We start from the raw sequence: 21,899 nt of genomic DNA on the forward strand, positions 1-21,899 counted from the left end.
CGCTTGTTGTCCCCGCGGCCAGTCGAGGTCAATTTTTACTGCGTACGCTTAACAAAACTGTTACATCGCTTGCATACATCAGTTAGAAGTGATAATAACAGAGAATATCCTGATTGTGATGGGTTTGTTGGGAATCATGGTGAAATGCACTCAAAAGTTAAAGCCTGAGTGGACTTTGGCAAGCTTCTTTGACATAATAATTTAACTCTGAGCAGGTGTTTTCATCCGTTTTGCGGCATCAATAAATTGAATAATCCTGACTCTTTTTCTTGGTTGTCTGGTTTAGCAAGGAGTTGTAACTTCTTGGGTTTAGCGTCTCTGACTGATTATAAAGGTCTTAATGGGGCCTTGACAGATTTAGTATTGATTAATTAATTAATTTTTTTTTTTTTTTGGTGTGTGTGTGTGTGATTTACATATGCTGTTAACACATCTTTGCCAAAGACTTCAAATGACCTTGACAGTGTGAATATTGTTAAGTTCTATGTACATGTAGATATTTGTGTGTAGAACTTTAGATGTAAGTATAATAATTATATTTATATCTAGAACTTTAGGAGATGGACGTACATCGAAATAAAATTAAAAACTTTTTGAGGAAGCCAACGAGAGAATAAGTTATCCATTTTTTTGTGATTTACTAATGTTGTTTTTATATATCTCTGTGCCAAAGACTTAAAATAGCTCAAGTTCCCTTTTAAAACTTACTGTCATTTGTATTGATATATTATATTTACTTTTTATATATGCAGACTTCTGTAGTATAGTTGGACCAACAGCTTTTTAAAACTACAATTATCAGTTTTGTGGTGCAAGAATTCCCTATAACAGTGGTCAAATCACATTTGTGTATTCTTTACTTTAATTGGTAGACAAATTGGAAGCACAAATATTGTTACAGATAATTCTTATACTTTTTCAATATAATCTTGGATCAGAAAACTCTGTTATGTCACATGAATTAAAAAAATTAAGTCTATCATTCATACGTGGCAAGTTAATTTTCAATGATATTTAAGCTTTGAAACATTTATGCATTACTAATAGGTTTAAATAGTAGTATGGCAGGTGCTACATGTATATAGCTTGATTTATTTTCTTTCAAGCTCACCAGATATTGTTTTCTGACATGAAATATATAATTAAATTTTGGTTTATACTAATATCAAGACAACTGCTGGAGAGAGAGAATTTTATTACAAACTGCCTTATCAGCATTTATAAACAGGGGTGATGGAAATATGCATGGGGGTAACATCCTCAGAAGTGGGGGCATTTTTATTTTTTGCAGGAAGTTTATCATAAAAGAAAATTATGTGCCTTGTACATACTATATCCCAGCAGGCACACAACGTTGATTCAACGTTGAATCAACGTTGAATTTATGTTGAGACGTTGATAAACGTTGAATCAATGTTGATTCAATGACCATAATTCAACATTGGCATTTCAACGTTGATTCAACGACAACAAATTCAACGTTGATATTACAACATTGATTCAACGTTGATTCAACGACAACAAATTCAACGTTGGCATATCAACATTGATTCAACTTTGATTCAACGACAACAAATTCAACGTTGACATTTCAACATTGATTCACCTTTGATTCAACGACAACAAATTCAAAGTTGGCATATCAATCAACATTGATTCAAGTTTGAAGTAAGATTGAGTTGATAAACCAACAATATTTCAACTTTAATTCAACTTGCATTTTTGAATGTTGATGTTTGAGTAAGTTTTTCACCTTGATTCAACATTGATTCAATCATATTGAACTGACAGGTGCCGAGTCTGGTAAAGTTAAAAATTTCCCTGCTGTCACAACTACCACAGTGATTATGCTGTGGCACAACTATCACAATCTACCACCTCGTCTGCCTTCTCCAGACATTTGCTGTCACAACTACTGCAATTACTTAATAATTTCCCTTTGTGGGTCAAAATTATAAACATATTTACTTGCCATTGCAGATCACTCTTTGTCTCTTAATTTATCCCCAAATTGTGCAAAGGAGATAACTTAATGGCTCTGTTGCCAGCTCCTCTAGGCGTAGCACAGTTTGTCAGTATTGGTTGTAAATCGTGTATAAGACAACCGCAGATGGCTGCAGTGTCATTGTTCATATTGTACATTACAGAGTAAACCCATTCTACCTTATCATACAGCATGATGGATCCCGCGAGATTGCGCATGCACACTGGAAGCATCATGTGTTTGTGAACTTGAAAAGCGTCTAGTCGACCTTTTCATAGCTCGATTGTTTACATTAATTATGCCACTACATTTATAAATGACTTTATTGCCAATAGATTTATCCCATTATTTGCATCATGTGTATTGCCATTTATAATAGAATACACATGATGTGAGCATTATTGGAAAGTCTCCGCAAACAGCAGTTCTGGAGGTTAATACTTCTCTTAGGTGTCTAATGTTAGATTTTTCTACCAAAAACTCAAAGGAAAATTTCTGGGTAGAAAACAATAATTTATTCCATAAATTGCCCATTTCACAAGTTGATGCTTTATAGCCCAAGAAATGACAACTGATTTTTACCAAGGATTGTAGATATACTAAATAACATAAATACACAACAAAGATCGTTACTTATATGGTATCACTTATCCAATCAGAAGAAAGGTCTGCACTCCGTTTTGTAAAGAAAATATAAGGAAGATTATTCAACATGCATAATGTGTCTTATAATTGAGTTACATGTCTGGAAGATACCTGAGACCTCATCAAATTATATCTTTTGGTAGGCTTTTAGGTAAAGTTTGTGGACTTGGTAAGAAAAAAGTATGATGTCTGATTCATACTGCGATACTTGGCTGTCAACCTAATACCAAAAATCAAATGTGAATTTCTTCTTTCTCAGGACAATAAATGGGCCAATTTGTGCACCAAAAACTATGAAATATACTGACTAGGTGAGACTGAAGACTAAAATTACAAGTTTTTACATTTATCACACAAATAAAATAAAATATTTGTACAGACAATATTCACAATAAGGAACATAATATTTAATATTCCCATTTTGTCATACCTGTGCAATGAATTCAAGGACCAATTTTACACCTGCGTACCTGACCAGGGCTAAATTCGGGTCACCTTCTGAGAAAACCACCTGCCAGGCAGCAGAGCGCTTTCAGAAAAAAAAAATTTACAAAGAAAGGGATGGGCTGACAACAAAACAACAGAGACTGCGTATGTCGTAAGTATTGTACACAATAAATAAAAGCAACACGAATCAATAATACAAGCTGTACATGACTTACACTACTCATGGATATCTCCTTTGGAAATTGAATGCAGTAGCATTAAATAGATATCAATAATTGTAAATTAACTACAAATTTGACCAATAGTACAGTTTCATACATAATGACTCATGTCATTTCCATTATTCGTCCATGTAACAAAAGCATGTATTGGTCAAAATTTCTAAAATACTCTGAACTGGCATTGCTATACCATAAGCACCATGCAGAACCAAATTCTATCAAACAATTATACCAGATCATGTGTAGTAATATGAATAGCTTACCAGCTGGAATTAACCCAAGAAAGATAAACTGTATTCTACTGTATGTCATGTCTGTATTACAATAAAACACACACTTAAAACTTTAATAGCAAGTATGTGTACATACTTGCAGCAGATGGAGCATTCACTTGACGCTTGGAAATAGAACCTCTTCATTTTCTTCTCCCTTTCCAACCCCTTTCTCCATTATGCAGTAGTCTTTTAAAATAACTGATTGTCTTAACATTTATCAAGCTTTAAATAGTCTGGTTAAATGACCCCCCCCCCCCCCTTGATAACCACCACATTTGAGCAGATTAAACATATTACCATGGTTACAAATTTTAACAGTAACCACACCAATTTTTTATCACGCACAGAAACAGTTGACTATAAGCCCTATCTTAAAAAAATTTTGTCATTACATCATCTTGGAAAAATGTGTAGCATTCAAGATACGTTTAGTTACTGAGGGTGTTGAAATATTATTTAAATTGGTTTTACAGCAAATCTTCATTTATATGTTATTGTATTATCAAATGCAGAACTATTCAATAGTAACACAATTTTGTTTGGACTCTTCTTAAAATTGGTGGATGAAATTACTAATTTCACTTAATTAGCTGTAAAAAATCTCATTTTTTAGCATACCTTTCAAAGTTGTCTCAATTTTGTACAAATTACTGCAGCCAAAACCTGGTGTGAACAAACCATTGCCCTGTCATTGACCAGCAGTAGACTTGATGTTAAGGTATAGTTAAAACCAGTTCTCTTAAATAGTTAACACCTCTCCACCTGTTATAACACAGGATAATGTAATAAGTAGACTAGAATACAAAGTTACATACAATATTAAACAGTTGTTACAGAAAGCAATGGACTATAAGATTTACCATCTGTAACTTTACTTCCATGGACTAAAATCTCTTGCACAGTTGTAAAATCATCCAGCATCCTTCGCCCTTTGTGGCGCATCATTTTTCTGTGGCTCAGTTCAACTATGTTCATTTGTTTGCATTCTTCGCCTTCTTTCAGAGTCTCCATTCGCTGTTTGATCATGCTTTCTTTCTTATGCTTGTGCTCGCGTGCCCGCGCAAGATGGCGTCTCCTTTCCTCTTTGTTCCAGTAACGTCCAACTTTCATTTCGCTCATGGCATCATCATCTGTGGTCATACCACATCGCTCCTCTGTAATTTTCTTTGCACGTTCCTTCAAGCGCATGCTGCGCACAGGTCTGCGCGTGATGTATCGTGAACCATCAGCACGCTTTTTGACTACCCATTCCATCTGATTGTCACTCGTTACTGGAGTCTCAGCACGCTTACTTCCTGTAGCACTCTGGGAAGAGCTTGGTGCATTCTGGGTATTTTTCTCCCCACTATTTTGGCTGTTTTGGGAGATTGACTGGTTCGAGGATAACAAACGATTGCGCTCTTCTACTTTCTGCTCAAAAAGGCGCTGTTGCACAGCTATGGTGTGCTCCAGATGGGCATGGTTTGTGTACATAATATCTGAATATTTGGCATAGATATCAGTCATGGACTCAGAATCATTCATTGAAGGTCCATCTCGATTCTCAATGGCCGTCTGCTGACCGTCACTAATACTGCTACTTGTTGCACTCTTGGTTTGAGCAAGGCTTTTGCCTTTATTACTTTTGTCTGAAGCCGGCTTAGGCATGTGTTGAGGCGTGGTTTGAGTAGTTTTCTCAGAGTCGCTCTGAGGTTGTGATACAGTTTGTGGGGCGTGAGAGAGACTAAGCATGGAACCCCGGAACCCCTCTTCCTTCATGAGCTCCAGAGTGAGAGGTGTGCTACGGCAACTTTCTCCCGTGTTATAGGCACTTGAATTGGAAGTGTCTTTCTCACAATCTTCAACAATCTTTTTCTCTTTTTCAACGTTTTTAATGGTGTCTTTATTACAGACTTTGACTGGTGTTGGAGAAGAGGAAATGTCTTGTCTGATCCAAATGGCTGGATCTGACTGTTGTTGTTCTGAAGTGTTTTGGTTGTATCGCAAAGACTCCATGCGCGTGCCCATGCGAGGTACAAGCCGTGGACTACGACACATTTCTGAGGTTTGCAGCGTTCTTATCTGGTTCTGAACTTTGTGTTGGTGTTGAAGATGGGCAGCGACTATCTGCTGGCACTCCAGCTGAATTTCCTCCATTTCTTGGTTTAGGATGGCAAGTTCACGCTCAATACTGCTCTGTGAGTCTTTGCGCGAATTTGAGGTCAAAGGAGCACCTGAGGACGCCATGTTTGGATGAGAATTTTGTGTGCAACGATTCTCCAACACTTCTCTGAATTTTTCACACTCTTCAGCTGGGATTTCATTGGCTGGGAAATCATTGTCGTGAGTGTCATTGGAGGTGAAGCTGTCATTGCTGTACTGGAGCTCGCCATTGCCCAGCTGTCCACCTCGGAACTTGGTCTTTGTTGCTGGGGACATGCATTCACTGTCAAATATTTCCTGTAAGAAGAGGAAATTGTGCTTTAATATTTGCAAAACCATGTTCAATGCCAACTGATAATGCACTTCAAGATTCATGGAATATCTATTAAATTGCATACTGTTTCAAATTGATATAAATCAATTCTGTCTCCATATTTCGCTTTTAAAACACATATCAATTAAACTAAACTAAAATTAATCATACACAAAACACCCAAAATTTGTAATTTCTAAACAAATGGACAATGAATACCATTCAAATGAATCAATTCACAATTAATGAGCTGGAAAAACACACCTGTTCTGAGCTCTCATCATTTCTTGTGCTCTCGTCAGTGCGGCCAACTCCACTGTCTTTTTCGTGTTTCTGTGAATTCTCCGTGGTGGCAGTGTCTGTGGTCCCGCCCTCTTCGTCATTGTCATGGTGACGCTACAGTAAACAATAACAAGGTTGGATTAAATGTTTAGTTGAAAAAATTACTATGTTTTGTAAGGTAGGTAGAGTTGTTATGTAAAGAAATAGGTAAGTGTACATATACAATACAAAAACAAGCAACAGTTCACTAGGAAGATTTTATTTGCCCCTAGACATGTTTGTTTATTAAGCAGTCTTTCCATTCAAAAAACGCATTTGTCAGGCACAATTCAGAAAGTTTCATGTTCTGTAAAGGGGTTCAAACTTTCTGTACGTTAGACATCAAAATATTTACACCTATTCTCAGTCTGAAATTCCAAGAGAATTTCCCAGAAAAGGACTTAAACTGTCTGTTAAACATCATCCCAAACAATTTGGAACTGTTTGTACAGGAGCATCTGAAATTGTGCTATTACGTGGAACAAAATGCCGACCAGATGAAAAACAGGTACAAGTTGATAAAGGATGAGCTACAGGTAATTCAAATTCACTGTTCCTGGTGTAATTTGGGAAGACACCAACTAAACAACTCCTCTTTTTGATCTAGTGTTATTTGGAAAAGCAGGGGCCACATGGGAAAACATACACAGCTCCTACTACCAGTGCACTATTCCACCTGTCTGCTGTGAATCTGTTTTATCTATGCAGCCAAGACACTCCAGGTCACCACCACCAAGTAGGTGCCCATTTCTGGGCCACTGTTTTGTCTATTCATTAGAAGCTATGGATAGGCAAAATTAAAGATACATTATTCTGCTGCAGGGCCCTATTTGTTATATATGATCCATGGTAGAGGATTTTGGTTGATGAGAGGCTGACATGTACACTGTAAGAGCACACTGCTCCAGTGTGCACAGTATAAACAAGACCAGCTAGGATGGAAATGCCACTAAGTTCACTGGAAAAATTGAGAACTTGTGCTTGGATTTTATTACAGTCTAATTGAAAATGCAGCCAACTCTTAGTGGTGAATGGTCTAACTCTTCCTGTTTACCTATTAAAATATTTTGACTATTACATACCTTAACAAAAGGCTTATTAATTGCCCATACTTGTCCTTTTCAATCAATTTCAATTATCAAGTCAAAAATGTTCTAATCTTCATTTTTGTGATAAATAACTGAAGTAAGTCATGTGATAATAAGCATTCGCTTATATTTTTTCTTTCACATTGCCCTTGTATTTTCCTGTAACTATGATACAATTTGATAGAGAGAAGAGAGGAGAAGAAACAGACACCACTTATGGTTTATCCCTCACTGCCTTCAGTGACAGCATCCCTCTTCAGTAGAGCAATCAGACCAACATTCCAGGAAATTTTGTTTCAGTTAAGCCATTCAATTAGCCCAGATTGGAAGAAACAATTACTTAATAGATATGTCTTTGATCTCTGCCCCACAAGTACCACCATTCACAGATGGGTAAATACAGGGAAACCTTGCACTCAATTATCCCATTAACTAAAACTATGTACATCTCTGGACTCCCCAGATTCCTTGGAAAACAGCAGGATGGTTTTACTATCTCAGGATTCCTTCCCTGGAATGTAGTTAATGGCTGATGGTTCAACTTTCACAAATTTCTGACCACTGACTGGACAGGACATAGGGCTATCTTTCAAGAAGGATTGAGTGATTTATTTTTGTTTGGAAAAGAGGTGGAAATGTGTGTTCTCTGTACTTTATTTTGCCCAGACTGAGAGCACAGCAGATAAAGATGCGCACAAACATTTACATATCGGAACCTGGTTTGCAACAAGTTGGAATGCTCGTCTTTATGGAACCCTCATGTTGATGCAACACGCCTGGGAGGTTGCATCTCTGGCGCTTCATTATTTCTCAAAATATTGAAACTTATGCTTTGGAAATGCCTTTCAAATTGCAATCAGAAGGTGCAAACTGAAATGAGCTGTATGCCCTACGTGATGATATCTTAGCATGGAATCTTGAGAAAGCTTCAGTGTTAAGGGATCTCAAGGGAGACAATAGTTGAACATACCTGCTCTTCAAAGTCAGATAACAAAAACTGACCTGAGCTTAATTTTTATGAAACTTTGCATGCTTTCTTTTGTCCATTGAGAGGGGGGGGGGGAGAGGTGCAGACAAAGTCACTGACATCAGTTTACAACTTATGCTTAAAGGGTGACAAATCTCTAGAGCCATCCAGATCGACTTACCTGTCCCAACATTGCCGAGGTAAACTCCATATTTTGATGGTGGTTAGCTTCCAGCATGGACATATTAAAGTCATCCAGCATCATGTGTTGCTCCTCCATGAACCCGTCATCCATCTGTAACATTAACAGATTAAATGTGAATCTGATATATTTTTAAGCAAACTTGGAAACAATGAGCTGTCTATCATTCTGAAGTATATTGTGTTTTTATTCCTTAGGGTTATCATACCAGGGGGCTTGTAATACAATATCAACATTTTTTATCTTCAAATGTATTGATTTCACGTTATATGGAAAAATGTAGTAAGCTCTCTAAATATGCTCAGGATGCAAATAAACAAGGGGCACACACACTGGAGCTGTTTGAAAATCTTCAAACAAGGGTCCCCCCCCCCCCCCCCCCCCCCCCCCCAAACAAAAGCTGTAGAGTTTTTTTTACGGAAATTCAGACAGTCAAGTCTGTCATCATCTCTCCATCATATATCACTGATGATGGGCCAGTGGTCTCTGCTTTCACACACGCAGACCTTCCTCTCAAACAGAAGTGCCAACCAAGGCTTTGATCTTGCTTGTGATCTGAGAACAAATTTACCCCAATTTGTAAACATTCCGTCCCCCTGTGAGCCCGTTTTCTCACCCTGATCAATCTTGGCTTTCATCTCAAGTGTTCACCCCAGCAATTTGTAAAAACAAGACAAACTTTCAAATCCTAGTCCTGTGAACAGGGCTCTTATAAATCACACCAGGACCTAAATATGCATTCCTCTGATAATACACTGAGGGGTCCTCAGCTTTTATGACAAGGCCCTGTGTTTGGGACAGACATCAGCAGATGATAAGAAAGCCTTGCTATTTTATTGCAGCGGGTGTGACATTTTCTCAGCAGGGAGGACCACACCTTGCACTGATGGCCCCCACACATCAAAGGGGCTGGGAAGGGTAATGGTAGTTCAACCCATCAGAAACTGGTCACCCTTACATCCCCTCTGTGTTGACAAATGAACAGGCAAGGACATCAATCTCTATAGAAAGGGGCTTGACTTCACTTTTTTCTGGGAAGGGGTGGTAAAATGGCTTTCACCTATGTGTACAGAGGCTAAGGGTTAAGCAAACTAGCAAATATTCCTTTCCTGAACTCCTTGACATTTTGGATTCTGCTCGGATTTTCCTACAGATTCGATGGTTAAGTGAGACATCTCGAGGCAAAATTTTAACATATCTTAGAGGTCATTGAGACATGTAATCAAAAACTTACACAGATATACTCTGTTAGCATTGATTTTTCATTGATATCAAAAAATACGAGAACCAAAATATGTAAACATCTCTGGATTTTGTTCAATAATAACATTCAGATACATGAAGCACAATTTCTCATTACAAACTCTTAGACACTGCACATCAGCTTAAACATCAACTGGACAAAACTCCACCCTGTGGTCAAATCCATTATGGTGGACTGATGATGACCTTTCAGAATTTACTCATGCAGGGTGAAACTTGTCTCTTGTGATACATGTTTAACTTCTTCATAAAATATTTTCAGGGGGAAGTAATGCTTTTAGTGCCTGCTGATAGCCAGTTTGTCAAAGACCACATGTCTCACCAAATGTCAAAATGGAGATTATAATATAAGAAGAGATGCATTACATTTTAAATTGTAACAGTTTTAAATGGTCAACCTTTTTTTGTAAACTATCCACTTTTCAAATTTTCTTTTGTAATTCAAGTTGTGCTAATATTGAGATGCTGTAATGCAGAAAACGAGCCATGAATTTAATGTCTAACATATCTTTGCTTCCACAGCATCTTTGTTGCAACCTTTTCCTCCATGTAGCAAAACCACAAGGTCAACGTTAAAGGAGGCTTCCTCAGTTCATTGCCAGTCTATAAATCCCAACCCTAATTTTCCACTCCCTATCTTCATCATCAAAGTAACCCTTGGCCCGACTGGCTCACCCTGACTTGGTTTCAACTACACCTTTGACACTGAGAAATTGAGCAGTGTGTTCAGCGCCATCTTGGCAGACGTCGCCTGTCAATACGTTGAAATATGGAGGCAGTTGGTGTCTGCTTGGGATTTCAACGAAAAAATCAAGTTTTTAAGCTTCATTTGACTGACTGGAAGGATGAGATGGGTCTCTTTTTGTATGGGCAACAGCATCTTTATCTAAGCAGACATATCATAAATTTTTTTTTGTTGTTTCGTTGTATATCAGAGTAAGAAAGGTCTTCTCTCTGTACATGCTATGGAAGCCAACTTTGCTGCTTGAACCTAATTAGTTCAAAGTTCCCCTGCAGTTGAAGAAAAACATCTCCAAAATGCTCTTATCTAAAACCCAAACCCTCACATCCAAGAGATTGTTTCTTTTGATTTCATCCTTGGTGCCAAAAATAATATGCAAAAAATTTCAGATAGCAAGTTCTTCTTTGAAGCTCATGGTATCATTTTATGGTATGCATACTGGAGAGGAAGAAAGAGAAACTTGAGCAAACTATTATATACTTATATATATACTTTATTTCAAACTAAAACCAAAATGACAGCTTGCCTCCCTCTGTGCCTATCTTCAGAATGTAGGGAGGGGGGGGGGGGAGGGGGTTTTGCAGGTGGAAGAGGGAGGAAAAAGGAACAGCATAGTGAAACAGGTGCTAGTGAAACACGGCTTCTAAATTATAATTCATTGATTGTAATTTGAAATCACCTTTAACCAAACCACTGATTCATATGCATGCATGTATGTATTCAATGAAATGGGAATTAAAACAAAGCAGACATGAAGGAATAAGTCTAGGCTTACCTGCATTGGTCTGGCTAACAGTAATGTGATGTCAGAGCGATTCTGTGAAAAGAGTTTGATGGCCTGTTCCCGACTGTGGACATCCACACCATTTATCTGGAAAATAAAGTAATTAATTAAATAAAAATATTCAATATAACAGGACAATCATGTTCAATATAACAGGATAATCATATTTAATATTACAGGATAATCATTTTTCCTTTAACTATATACGTATGAAAATGAGCTAAATCCATACATAAACTAGAAGCTCCTACAATAGGATAGGAAAAATCATAAAAAGGTGCAATCTCTAATCTCCCAAAGATGCATCTATTCACAATGCTCCTACAAGTACTTTCCAGAATTCCCTGTTAAAATCTTCCATCTTTAGAGAGGTTCCATAAAAATCATTACATCCCCAAACTTACATGCGCCATTCTGAGCCCAATAAGCTAGACTCTCTCCAATCCCCTCACAACCCAAACTAACCTCTCTCTCTCTCTCTCCAGCCAGTGTCTCACCTATACCCTACCACATCCCTGTCTCACCAGATCAACTAGTCCTTGTGGTAGTAGCCAGCAAGCCTAATGTTTACAATAACCACAAATCCATTTGCTTGAAGTCAGCTAGGATTCCCTGCTGAATTGCCTTCATCATTCATTTTCACTGATGAAGCCTTTCAGTGAAATCCCAGTATTTTCTCTTGATACAGCCTGATTGAGTTATGGTGAAGACCGTGCATGGTAAATCTGATCAATGATCAGCTGATAGTGTACTATAGGAATTTATCAGCCCTACTATTACTACTACTGCTTCTGCTTTGGAAAACTCATTCTTCTAAGGAATTTCTTCTGGGCTGACTATCATAAAATCCATCAGAATAAACACAGATTTATGATCCTACGATGGGCAATAACTATATTTCAATTTCTATTCAAAATTGGCATACTTGATAAAGATATGATTTCAAGAAATATAAGTGTCAGCTATCATCTTTTTTTAAAAAAACTTATTTAAGGCTGTCCTTAATTAAGTCAAGTACTTAATGAAGGTGGGTGGGCACATTAAGTCATCTATATCCAAGAGGGTGATAGCCTTAATTTGATTGGCAGCTATTAAACAAAGCAATTGCTATAATGCCATGATTGCAATTCCCTTTATTGAAAATTTATAACCATTTTATCTCTTACTGAGACAGATGTTTACTTTGGGTTGTGGATTAACCTTAGCTAATTAACTGAGTACAGTCATTATACAGGACCCCAATCATCTTCAGAATAATTCATACCTACTTATTTATTTAAGTGATTCAGTAGTCAATACATGTGGTATTAGATCTCTTATTGAAAGGTTGTCAAAGAAGTAATGAGATTACACTGCAAATGTATACCAAAGTAAAAATGGCATGAAGAGCACTCTTTCTCCATACTTCAAGAGAAGCTGAATCATTGATGGGTGAAATCAGTGTATTTTATGAGTATGAAAGAAAGTTGGAGTGTGTGTGTGTGCATGTGTGGGGTGTGTTCGTGCATGTATGTGTTTTATAGTAAAGGGGTGGGGGGAGGGGGGGGGGGGGGGGGAGAGGGGTGATGGGTGCTCAAAAGGACCAATGAAAACACCTCCATTGATCCAGTGGTTAAAAACCCACCAAAATCTAAACACCCAGCTTTCTTTGGCTCCAACCAGACTCGACCAGATGAGCGAAGACGGAGATAACTTAATTCTTAAATTAAACTTAATTCCTAAATCAAGACAGCAGAAAAAATGCAGTGTCCCAGCGGCTGCCTGCGCTGGCGATGATAAGACCAAAATTTAACTGGTAGAGCCAGTTTCCCAGGCCTCTAGAATAGATGAGTTCTGTTTTTTGGCTGGGATGTTCAGAGAAGCTGTTTTTCATCCAGAAGCCTGGTTCTGATTGGATCTGACAAACTTCATCTGATTATGTAATCACAAAATTGCTTTTTCAAACCAGGGGTGAAGCTGCATGAAATTTGAGATATAAAGAAGGAAAGAAGAATGTCTAGACAGATAAATAGTAACAGAAAATGTACTTTCTTTCTCAGATTTCTCCATGGAACACTTCCTCAAGAACAATAACAGCATAATATTTAAAGGATTGTATCAACGGAACTGAAATTAAAGAGAAAAACAGTTTTTTTTTATTAAGAAATGTAAAAAGAGAACAGACTAGAAAAAGGACAGAGGATAAAAAAGAACAGTTGATTGCAAGTAAAACTGCAAATCAATTACATAGATCGATGTTAGAGTTGACTGAAGAAGTCATAATGGGAAGTTAATGAATTTATAGAGCTGTGCAAAGAAACACTGCAGTTAACAGGCTTTTTTCTCTATATTTCTGTACAGATATATTACAAACTTAACTGGGGTAGAGTTTCTAATACACTATTGGATACAGAGGCTCCTTACAATTTCTCTTCTTGCCTATTTTTATAACAACTTCAAATTTATATTTAAATTTACCAATTTCAATTTAGGATTTTTTTCTCTTTTCTTTTATTTTTTGACTTGCCCTTAGCAGTGCACTAAGAACCAAAACTAACATTGACTTGATTCTCCAATGTTCCCAGGATAGGAGGGAAGCCACTGTCTTATCTCATTACCAATGAGGCAATCAACTCAACATTATCAACAAGCTAACTGATCAATTGACAGAGTTGATGAATGACTGAAGCCTGAAAACAATGGGGCCAATTAACTGCAAGATGAGTTCTAAAACTGAACTGCCTTCTTGCTGCTATTGGTTACTTATTAAATTAGGGTTAGACACCTATATAACCTGGTGGGGGTGTGGGGATGCCCTTGATACTCACTTGTAAAATTTGATCCCCTTCTCTGATTCGGCCATCTTGGGCAGCAATACTGTAAGGCTCAATCTGAAATGAAAAAAAAAAAATCATTCTCTGTTGGAAATTCTTAACAGGTTTTTCTTTGTATTAAGTACTTATTTCTAAATCTGTCTTTATCTGTACAATTGTATTTAAAGCTTTCTGAAATGTGCTTTTAATTTTTAAAATCTTCCAGCTCTTACCTCACTGACGTAAATATCAGTTTCTTCAATGTCTACAGAGCCGTAGCACAATGTGAGTCCTATTTTCTCCTCACTGTTAGAACGATGCAGCAATACCTCCTGCAAAAACACAACAGAGCAATCCTTTTATTGAAATATTTTCTAAATTCCATTACAAATTCTGAAATTGCACCCCCCCCCCCAATAATTCATTGTTATGTGAACATAAAGGTGTCTTCTAACATATCAAGAAAATTATGTTAAAAATTACATGTTGAAATTATTTTCAACTTAGTTTCACAGAAGAAAGAAGTCAGAAAGGACCTGCTCTTCTTGTTTTAAACTCTCAGTGTGAGTGGGCATGTTCAAGTGGACTGACATTTCACATTACACAGTATGATGGCTTCTTGCTGTTAGTTGTGTTTTCATTACACAAACAACGATGGAAACAGCCAAAATATAAGTCGAAACTCCACTTTCCATTTTTTTTTTCTCTTTTTTTGCCAGACCTAATACACGACCCTTGTTCTTAGTGCGGTGACTTGTAAAACTTTATCTAGCTATAATGGACCACAGTACCATCAATATTTCCTGCAAAGGGAAACTAATCAATGGTGACATTACGAAGAGATACACAGGTAATGATCTAGCATGCTAGGAGGAGGAAAAACCTCATCCAAAAGATCTTTTTTACGAGCACGCCATCCAACCTCAAGCTATTTAGGACAACTTTTCTCCGTGATGAGAAATCCTGAATGAGTCATTGTTATCAAAGATAATAACGAAGGGAGATAATTAACCAAAAAGACATAATGCACTTTGTTCAATAACCAGAAAAAAAAAACTCAATACAGGTGTTGTCATCTAATGAAAGATAGAATCTCCGACACTCTCCTGTTTCGAATCATCAAAGTGAACCGCTGAACGTGACTCATGGCATCATTTCGTGTCATTTCTCTCGTCAGGTGAACTGGTTATCTCGGTAACATTAAAAGTTCCCGCTAATTAATCAGATTTGTCTTTGTTACTGTGAATAAGAATTTCTTTGTTGTCAAAGTCAATCAATTTTTTTTCTCTGTGTGTGTATGAACTATATGTCATTGGGTCGATACTCCAAAGAGCCCATGGGCTACATATCGTTAGAAAATAAAGATGGAAGTTTGCACAATAAGACAATGTTTCATCAAGACTGCAGCAGGGGTCTTGTTCTCACAACCTTTCAATGGAACCATTTCCTTTAAGTTGGCAAGTTTAAACTGAAAACATAAAAGAAACTAGTCACTTTCCCATCATTGGCACCATAGTATGCTAGTATATATGTACACTTGGAGATCAATTTTCAAGGAGTTCGTAAATTCTTTAATATAAAATCCTATTCCTAAAACTGTAAAACCATTAATAATTATAAGTTCCAAACTAGTTAATTCCAATAAATATCTATAATCACATATAAACAATGCATCTTAATCTTCTTTTTTCCTCAACATTTATGCCCCAAAAGAAGTCTCTCAGTGCAACATTTCTGGGAAAATATATCGGAGATCTCCTCTCAGTATTATCTCTCCTCAACAAGGTTAAGTTCTGTCCTGGCTCCAAAATCTGCCAACCACTCAGCTGGACTGCCATTAACTCCCTAACACACACTGTGCAAAATACAGCCTTCATCCCCTCCAAAAACCACCGCAGATTTTCTGAGGATCTCTCGAGGATTTTTCTGAGGATCTCTCAGAATTAAGTGAACTAGGTTTGAGTAATTAAACCTGAAGTCATTTCCCCTCTCTATAGATGATTGCTGTTTGATAAAGAGGGCCCTGTTTCAACACTACAGGTATGACTCACTTTTCTCTTCTAATCAATGACGGGGAATAGTTCGTTCAACCAGGTGGAAAATGACACTTTTTAACTTCAGTGTTTTCTCACCATGGAGTTCCCTTTGATGGCTTAATGAAGAGGATATCCAATAGGGAAACTTTCCCAGTAAGAGTAAATAGACATCAAACAACATCTTGATATTTACAGTGTCCGGATTTCTTATTCAAGTACCCTAGATAATTATTCAAAGAGAAGAACTATCACCTAAAGTGATGCCATTTCGTTTTTTAGATAATTATATTCTAAGGATATTTGAGCTCTCTTTGCTTTAATCATAACTTCATAATTATTCATAATACCTTTTGAATTTCATCAACTTATGTTTGGCAGACCTTCTGGTTATGACATAAACATGAAAATCTACTTCACAAATCTCAGTAATGATAACGTATAGAAAAATACATTAAAATCTGCATTTGAATCAACTTTCAGTTAAACAGGCAGAAAGAACAGTGCTTTTGTAACACATCAACTTGCACTGAACATGAGTGCAAACAAGTTACATGGTTAAAGCAGCTTTTTCATGTGAAACCTCATATCCGTCAAATTCTATTTCAAATTATGACAGATAACGTAGAATAAAGGGGTCACTTAACACAGCATTCTGTGACACTAAACCCCAATTCTTATGCCGCCCCTGTCACCGAGTTCACAGAAGTACCTCAACAAATCACTGCAGAGGTAGACATTAGGAGCATACCCATCAAAAGCTGAGCACAATAACACGAACACGAGTTCATTCACTTTGCATGTTATACCTCTATGTCTAACAAACCAAAAGCCACAACTGTTTACTACGATGACACGTCGTCGCAATGACACAGGAAACAAGGTCAGAAAAAATGAGCATTGTTACAAAACTATTAGGCCTGCCTGCTACACTTTACTGGGTACACTTGCTCTTAATGAAAAATACACATCTTTAATTAGCTACCTTTTATTTCATAATTCTCACCCAAACAAAAGGGAGACTTGTAGCCCAACAAAAAATCAATGAGAAAACAGAGAAAACTGGAGAAATCTTAGATGTTTTACTGGATAACCTCTCATTTGATCCTCTCTAAGGACAGATTATGGTTCACATTACCATAGCCAAGTTCAGATAACTGGCATATAAGACGGTGCTTCGTTCGCATGTTGCTAAAAATCTGCGTCTACCTGTTCACCTTGTGGCTGCCACTTCAAAGGTGCGGAAATCTCATATTCCTCTTATCATGAAAAAACAGTTATGTGTGCTAATGAGGCTGCTATCTGGCGGCAACGGGTTTTGAAACTCACTACGTTCGTTCAATCATAAAAAGGTCAACTCGTGCAAGAGTCTTCCTATTCTTCTACCGTTCATGATCGTCCTTCATTTTATGTTCGTGCTTGTCCATCATTTTAACAATGACTCGGCACAAAAGTGGCGACGACAATCTTTCTGATAAGATTTCATTTTTTTTTCTCAACAGTCACAACTATAACATAAATGCACCAAATTATAAAACTTTAAGATGTCAATCTCTATAAGATGAATGACATCTGCTTTTCATTGTTTTATCAAAGTGAAAAAAAAAAACAAATTGCTGATAAGACTGGGGAAGTATGCATATTGAAGTTAGCAGAATTCCTTAAAAAATTCAAAGGATGGTTCATCAGGCACTTGAGGTTCAAAACAAAAACAAAAGCCCAAATATGTGTTCCCTTTCATTCTGGGGGTGGGGGGGGGGGGGGAGTGGGGGGGGGGGAGAGGTAAAAAATCCACCCTTTTAGTGGGGCGGGGGGGGGGGGAGAAATCTAGGTTTTATTTCTCTTGTCTAGCTGGGTCAACTTAAGAGGCAGAAAGGTCCACAATTTCTTTTTTTTAGAAAAAAAGGATCATCACTTTGAAATTGATTTCCCGTTTACAAATGTAAATACTATTTACACTGGGGCTCCAGGACTGGACATGTTTGTGTTTAGAATGTTCTGAAGCAATTTAACTGCATTACACTATGCAGAGAGTTTCGACTTAAAAACAGCCTAGAAAACATTATAAATCAACAAGATCATGTGACAATTAAATAAATGCAACTCTGATAATAGCATGCAACGTGCTTTTACTGCCACTCATTTGAGCCGAACACCAATGTGTCTGGATACAGACAGAAAAAAATGTTCACACAACAGATTTAAATCGTGTAACTGTCTAGGATGTCCTATGTCCTGTGATGGTCAACTGGTCAAGGGGACGGCCAAACAGATCTAACACTGATATCAGCCCTTTGAAGTGACCAGACATCAAAGCTTGACCAGCGTAGTGGACAAGCCCCCAGGCACTATGTAATGACAGGGGCGGATAAGACAATGAGCTCTAGATTAATAATGATAGTTGTGAACACAATTTCAGGAGTCTGCATGTCTTGTGGTCAGTATACTGACCACTTATAATCTAATAATGATAATGTTCAGCTGGTCTGATTATCATAATTAGACTAATTTTAGATTCATGTGAATAATGGCATCGCAGCATGTTATGTTTGTTTATAATATGTTGGTTAAAGATAAATGTAAAGTCAAACATTTTTTAATGCTTCAACAGCTAAGCTACACAAAATGACCAAGAGGGTAAATACTTTGACTACAGGGGCCAACTAAATGTATAATGAATTTTTGAACAGTTTTACACATCAACACATCAAATATCATAACATATACAATGAATCTTATACATAAATTGAACCTTTATGGTTTAAATCAAAATGGCAAAGACCTAATCAGCTTTCCTGTGCTGATCTCGCCAACAAGTGGTTATGTCCAATTTGTAAAAAAAAAAATTGGGCTGACAAGGAGTGACATGGGCTATTCTATCACCCTCCCTGCTGCTTTAACCCAGCTAACATGGTACTCAACTGGCCTAATCAGTTGCCAGCTCAGTTTTTTATCACCTCTACTTTTTATGGGGCTGTTCTACAAAATCTCCACCTCTAATATAGCGCGCTGGAGTCATGTGCATCCTTATGAAAGAGCCTACTGTTTTAGTGACAGGATGAGAAAAATCATTTCCGACATAATGCCGCACAATCTGATTGACTGGTTGAAAAAATGGCCGACCCCTGGGTCGCCATGGAATTGGAGAAAAGTTAATCTGCGTCCGAAATTGTATGGAAGTTAACGTTGTGATTTGAACTTTTCCATGTCTATTATTAAGAAAAGATCCTAACATCCTGCCAATTTTTTTCCTTTGGAATGTTAGGTCATCTGATAAAAGTTTATCCATGACATAGGTTTAGAGAATTGTATATCTTTTCTTGGGTTTTATTTTTGAACTGTTTGGCAGACTGTGAAGCCAGAACTCAATGGCTCCATATTGACCCCTATTAACTCCTCCATAGAAAAGTTTTGGGTGTCAATTTCAATTAACAAAGAGGCAGACAATTCTATTTGTGGTTTCTTAACTGCCAGATTTGGCAACATTGTCGCTGAAGAGATAATGTGTAGGAAGTGTTCTACAAAGGGGAAGAATTCTGTTGCAAAACACCTGTTTGTTGCCAATGATGGGTGAATAAAAATAGATATTTTTTCCCAAAAGGGAGAGTTGTGGAAAAGATTTTGATAGCTTTACAACAATCAAGTCACATATTGTACAGTGATGTATGAAGTGAAGCACAAGAAATGTCATCTCATATTTAACCTCTCAATTCACAAAACCTAGGTCTTTTCTCATCATTTTCTTTCAGGTCACATAAAAAACCTCTGCCTCCGAAAGTGTGATTTTTCTTTTCAACCTCTTACTTGGGTTAAATCAAACATAAGATGTGTCTCATCTTCATGGTTTAGACAAAAATAAAAAATTGATGAGCGAGATCCCCAATCCTTTACTTTTCCTCACCTCATATTCTAGTTCGTAACCAGGATCATCATCGTACTGATCAAAGAAGTCCATGCCATGGGCCATCTCAATGTCCGTGAGGCCGAGGTCAGCACTGGGAGAGAAGGCAACTGGTTGGCGGGATGAAGGCTGGTATAACCTGGAAATAGAACGAGAAACAATTAATTTATTTTATGATTTAATTTTTTATTCCCATCATCATCATCATCATCATCTTTATCATTGTGGGTAATAGTACAGATACTATGTTATTGTGGATGATAACTATTCACAGTCAGTGTGCATGCACACACACACACACACACACACTATTTCTTCTGCAGTTTTCTCTGACCATTGCTGTCCAATGCGACATTCAGGGTGTTAGAAAACAAAAACAAGACCATCTGTTAAGTATCTTACTTCACTGAGATCAGGTTCTGGTTCAGTCTAGACTTTGTGAAAAAACTGCCATGTTTATACCTCTCTGTTGACAAGGGTATTTTGTAGCTTCAAAGACCCAGTACACTGACACTGGACTTGTATTTAGATGTTACTCCTACTCTTTTCACATTCTTTTTAAGTAAAATGGTCTACTTAACTGTGTGAAAAAAAAAAAATTTTTCCCTAAAATCCATACCAAGAGCCTTTTCAGTCAGACACAGGCCTATCATTGGCAAAACTGAGCCCAAATGTCTTAAATACATTATAAGGGTAACCATACATTATTATTACTTGATTTGGTTTGGACGCTGCTTAGTAGTAATTTCCTGATAGTTTAATCAATACAGTTATGATGACTATGTATTAAGTCATTTCATTCTGTATGCCCCTATAATCACAGTAGAAGAAACCTCATTTAATTGCACTTCAGCTAATTTCTCTCCATTTTCCAACCAAATCAATTGATTCCAATTTCTTTTGTTAATTGAATTCCCTGTTTAATCCAATCAAAGTTAAATGAATTCCTCTTTCCTTACAGCCCACCTCTGCTTGCTCTAAACAGCCACCTTCATTATCCATCCCTGGGGCCCTCACACTGCACACCTAATGCCCTACATAGGTGTATCCACCACATCACTTCCATCATACAGCAGCTGGGGCCCCAAGATATCTAATAGGTGCCCTGTGCTGTGTATGTTGTAGCTATGAAGACCACCAGTCCAGTCTAGACACCACAGAGGGGTCTGCAGGCAGAGATCAAAGGGGCGTCCCTCCTGGTCCACTAATACCTTAATGACCACTCCATGATTGCAGCCATTAACTTTCTATAAGATACAGAGTGGGCTCATTTCTTATAAAATTATATAGGGGATTTGAAAATATAAAAGCTTAATGGATGCACACATAAGGAAGAAGTACAGTTAACTGTTTTAGAGTGGGCTTGGTATTAAAGAACAGAGGTTTCTGCTTGTCTGATTGATCTTATTCATGGTCAGATGCATTATTACAGTCTATGTCACACTTAAGCAGGAGGTGTCTAGTCCGAAACCACTGAAAAGATGGTGGTACTTCCATGACTCATATTCTATGGCTATTTTGTAAGTGGGTGGCTTTTCTAAATGTCCATCAGCATTGTCCATCCTGCGATCACCTGATTTGACCATACCTGGGCAGTTACCTATTATTTGTACAACTGTTTATCTCCCCTCATGACCACATATGTGTCACAGTGTTTTCAAGTGGGGTTGGCGAGGGCATGTGAAGTCGGCTTCAAAGGGCTTTACCTTGATTATTGCCATTAATCCTCTTACGCAATAATTGAAATTGCGATGGTTATTGTTAAAATTCCTTTGAAGT

The 21,899-nt window shown here is 37.4% G+C and overlaps 1 protein-coding gene across 4 annotated transcripts in view; it reads right to left on the reverse strand.

Annotated features, from left to right (window-relative positions):
* Positions 1-2,476: 2,476 nt before the first annotated feature.
* Positions 2,477-21,899, reverse strand: part of LOC106163365 (E3 ubiquitin-protein ligase PDZRN3) — a 152,378-nt gene continuing 132,955 nt past the window's right edge. For all 4 annotated transcript variants that reach the window (XM_087015656.1, XM_087015659.1, XM_087015657.1 and 1 more), the window contains 7 exons: positions 20,121-20,259; positions 14,420-14,518; positions 14,202-14,264; positions 11,386-11,481; positions 8,585-8,698; positions 6,292-6,423; positions 2,477-6,011 (listed from right to left, as the gene is read on the reverse strand). In XM_087015656.1, the coding sequence (XP_086871782.1) occupies positions 4,392-6,011; positions 6,292-6,423; positions 8,585-8,698; positions 11,386-11,481; positions 14,202-14,264; positions 14,420-14,518; positions 20,121-20,259 (2,263 nt within the window). In that variant the 3' untranslated portion in view covers positions 2,477-4,391. The remainder of the gene's footprint in view (positions 6,012-6,291; positions 6,424-8,584; positions 8,699-11,385; positions 11,482-14,201; positions 14,265-14,419; positions 14,519-20,120; positions 20,260-21,899) is intronic.

Source organism: Lingula anatina, chromosome 6 (genome assembly GCF_051362555.1).
Source record: "Lingula anatina isolate TDL-2025a chromosome 6, LinAna3.0, whole genome shotgun sequence".
In the NCBI taxonomy this organism is placed as follows: Eukaryota; Metazoa; Brachiopoda; class Lingulata; order Lingulida; family Lingulidae; genus Lingula; species Lingula anatina.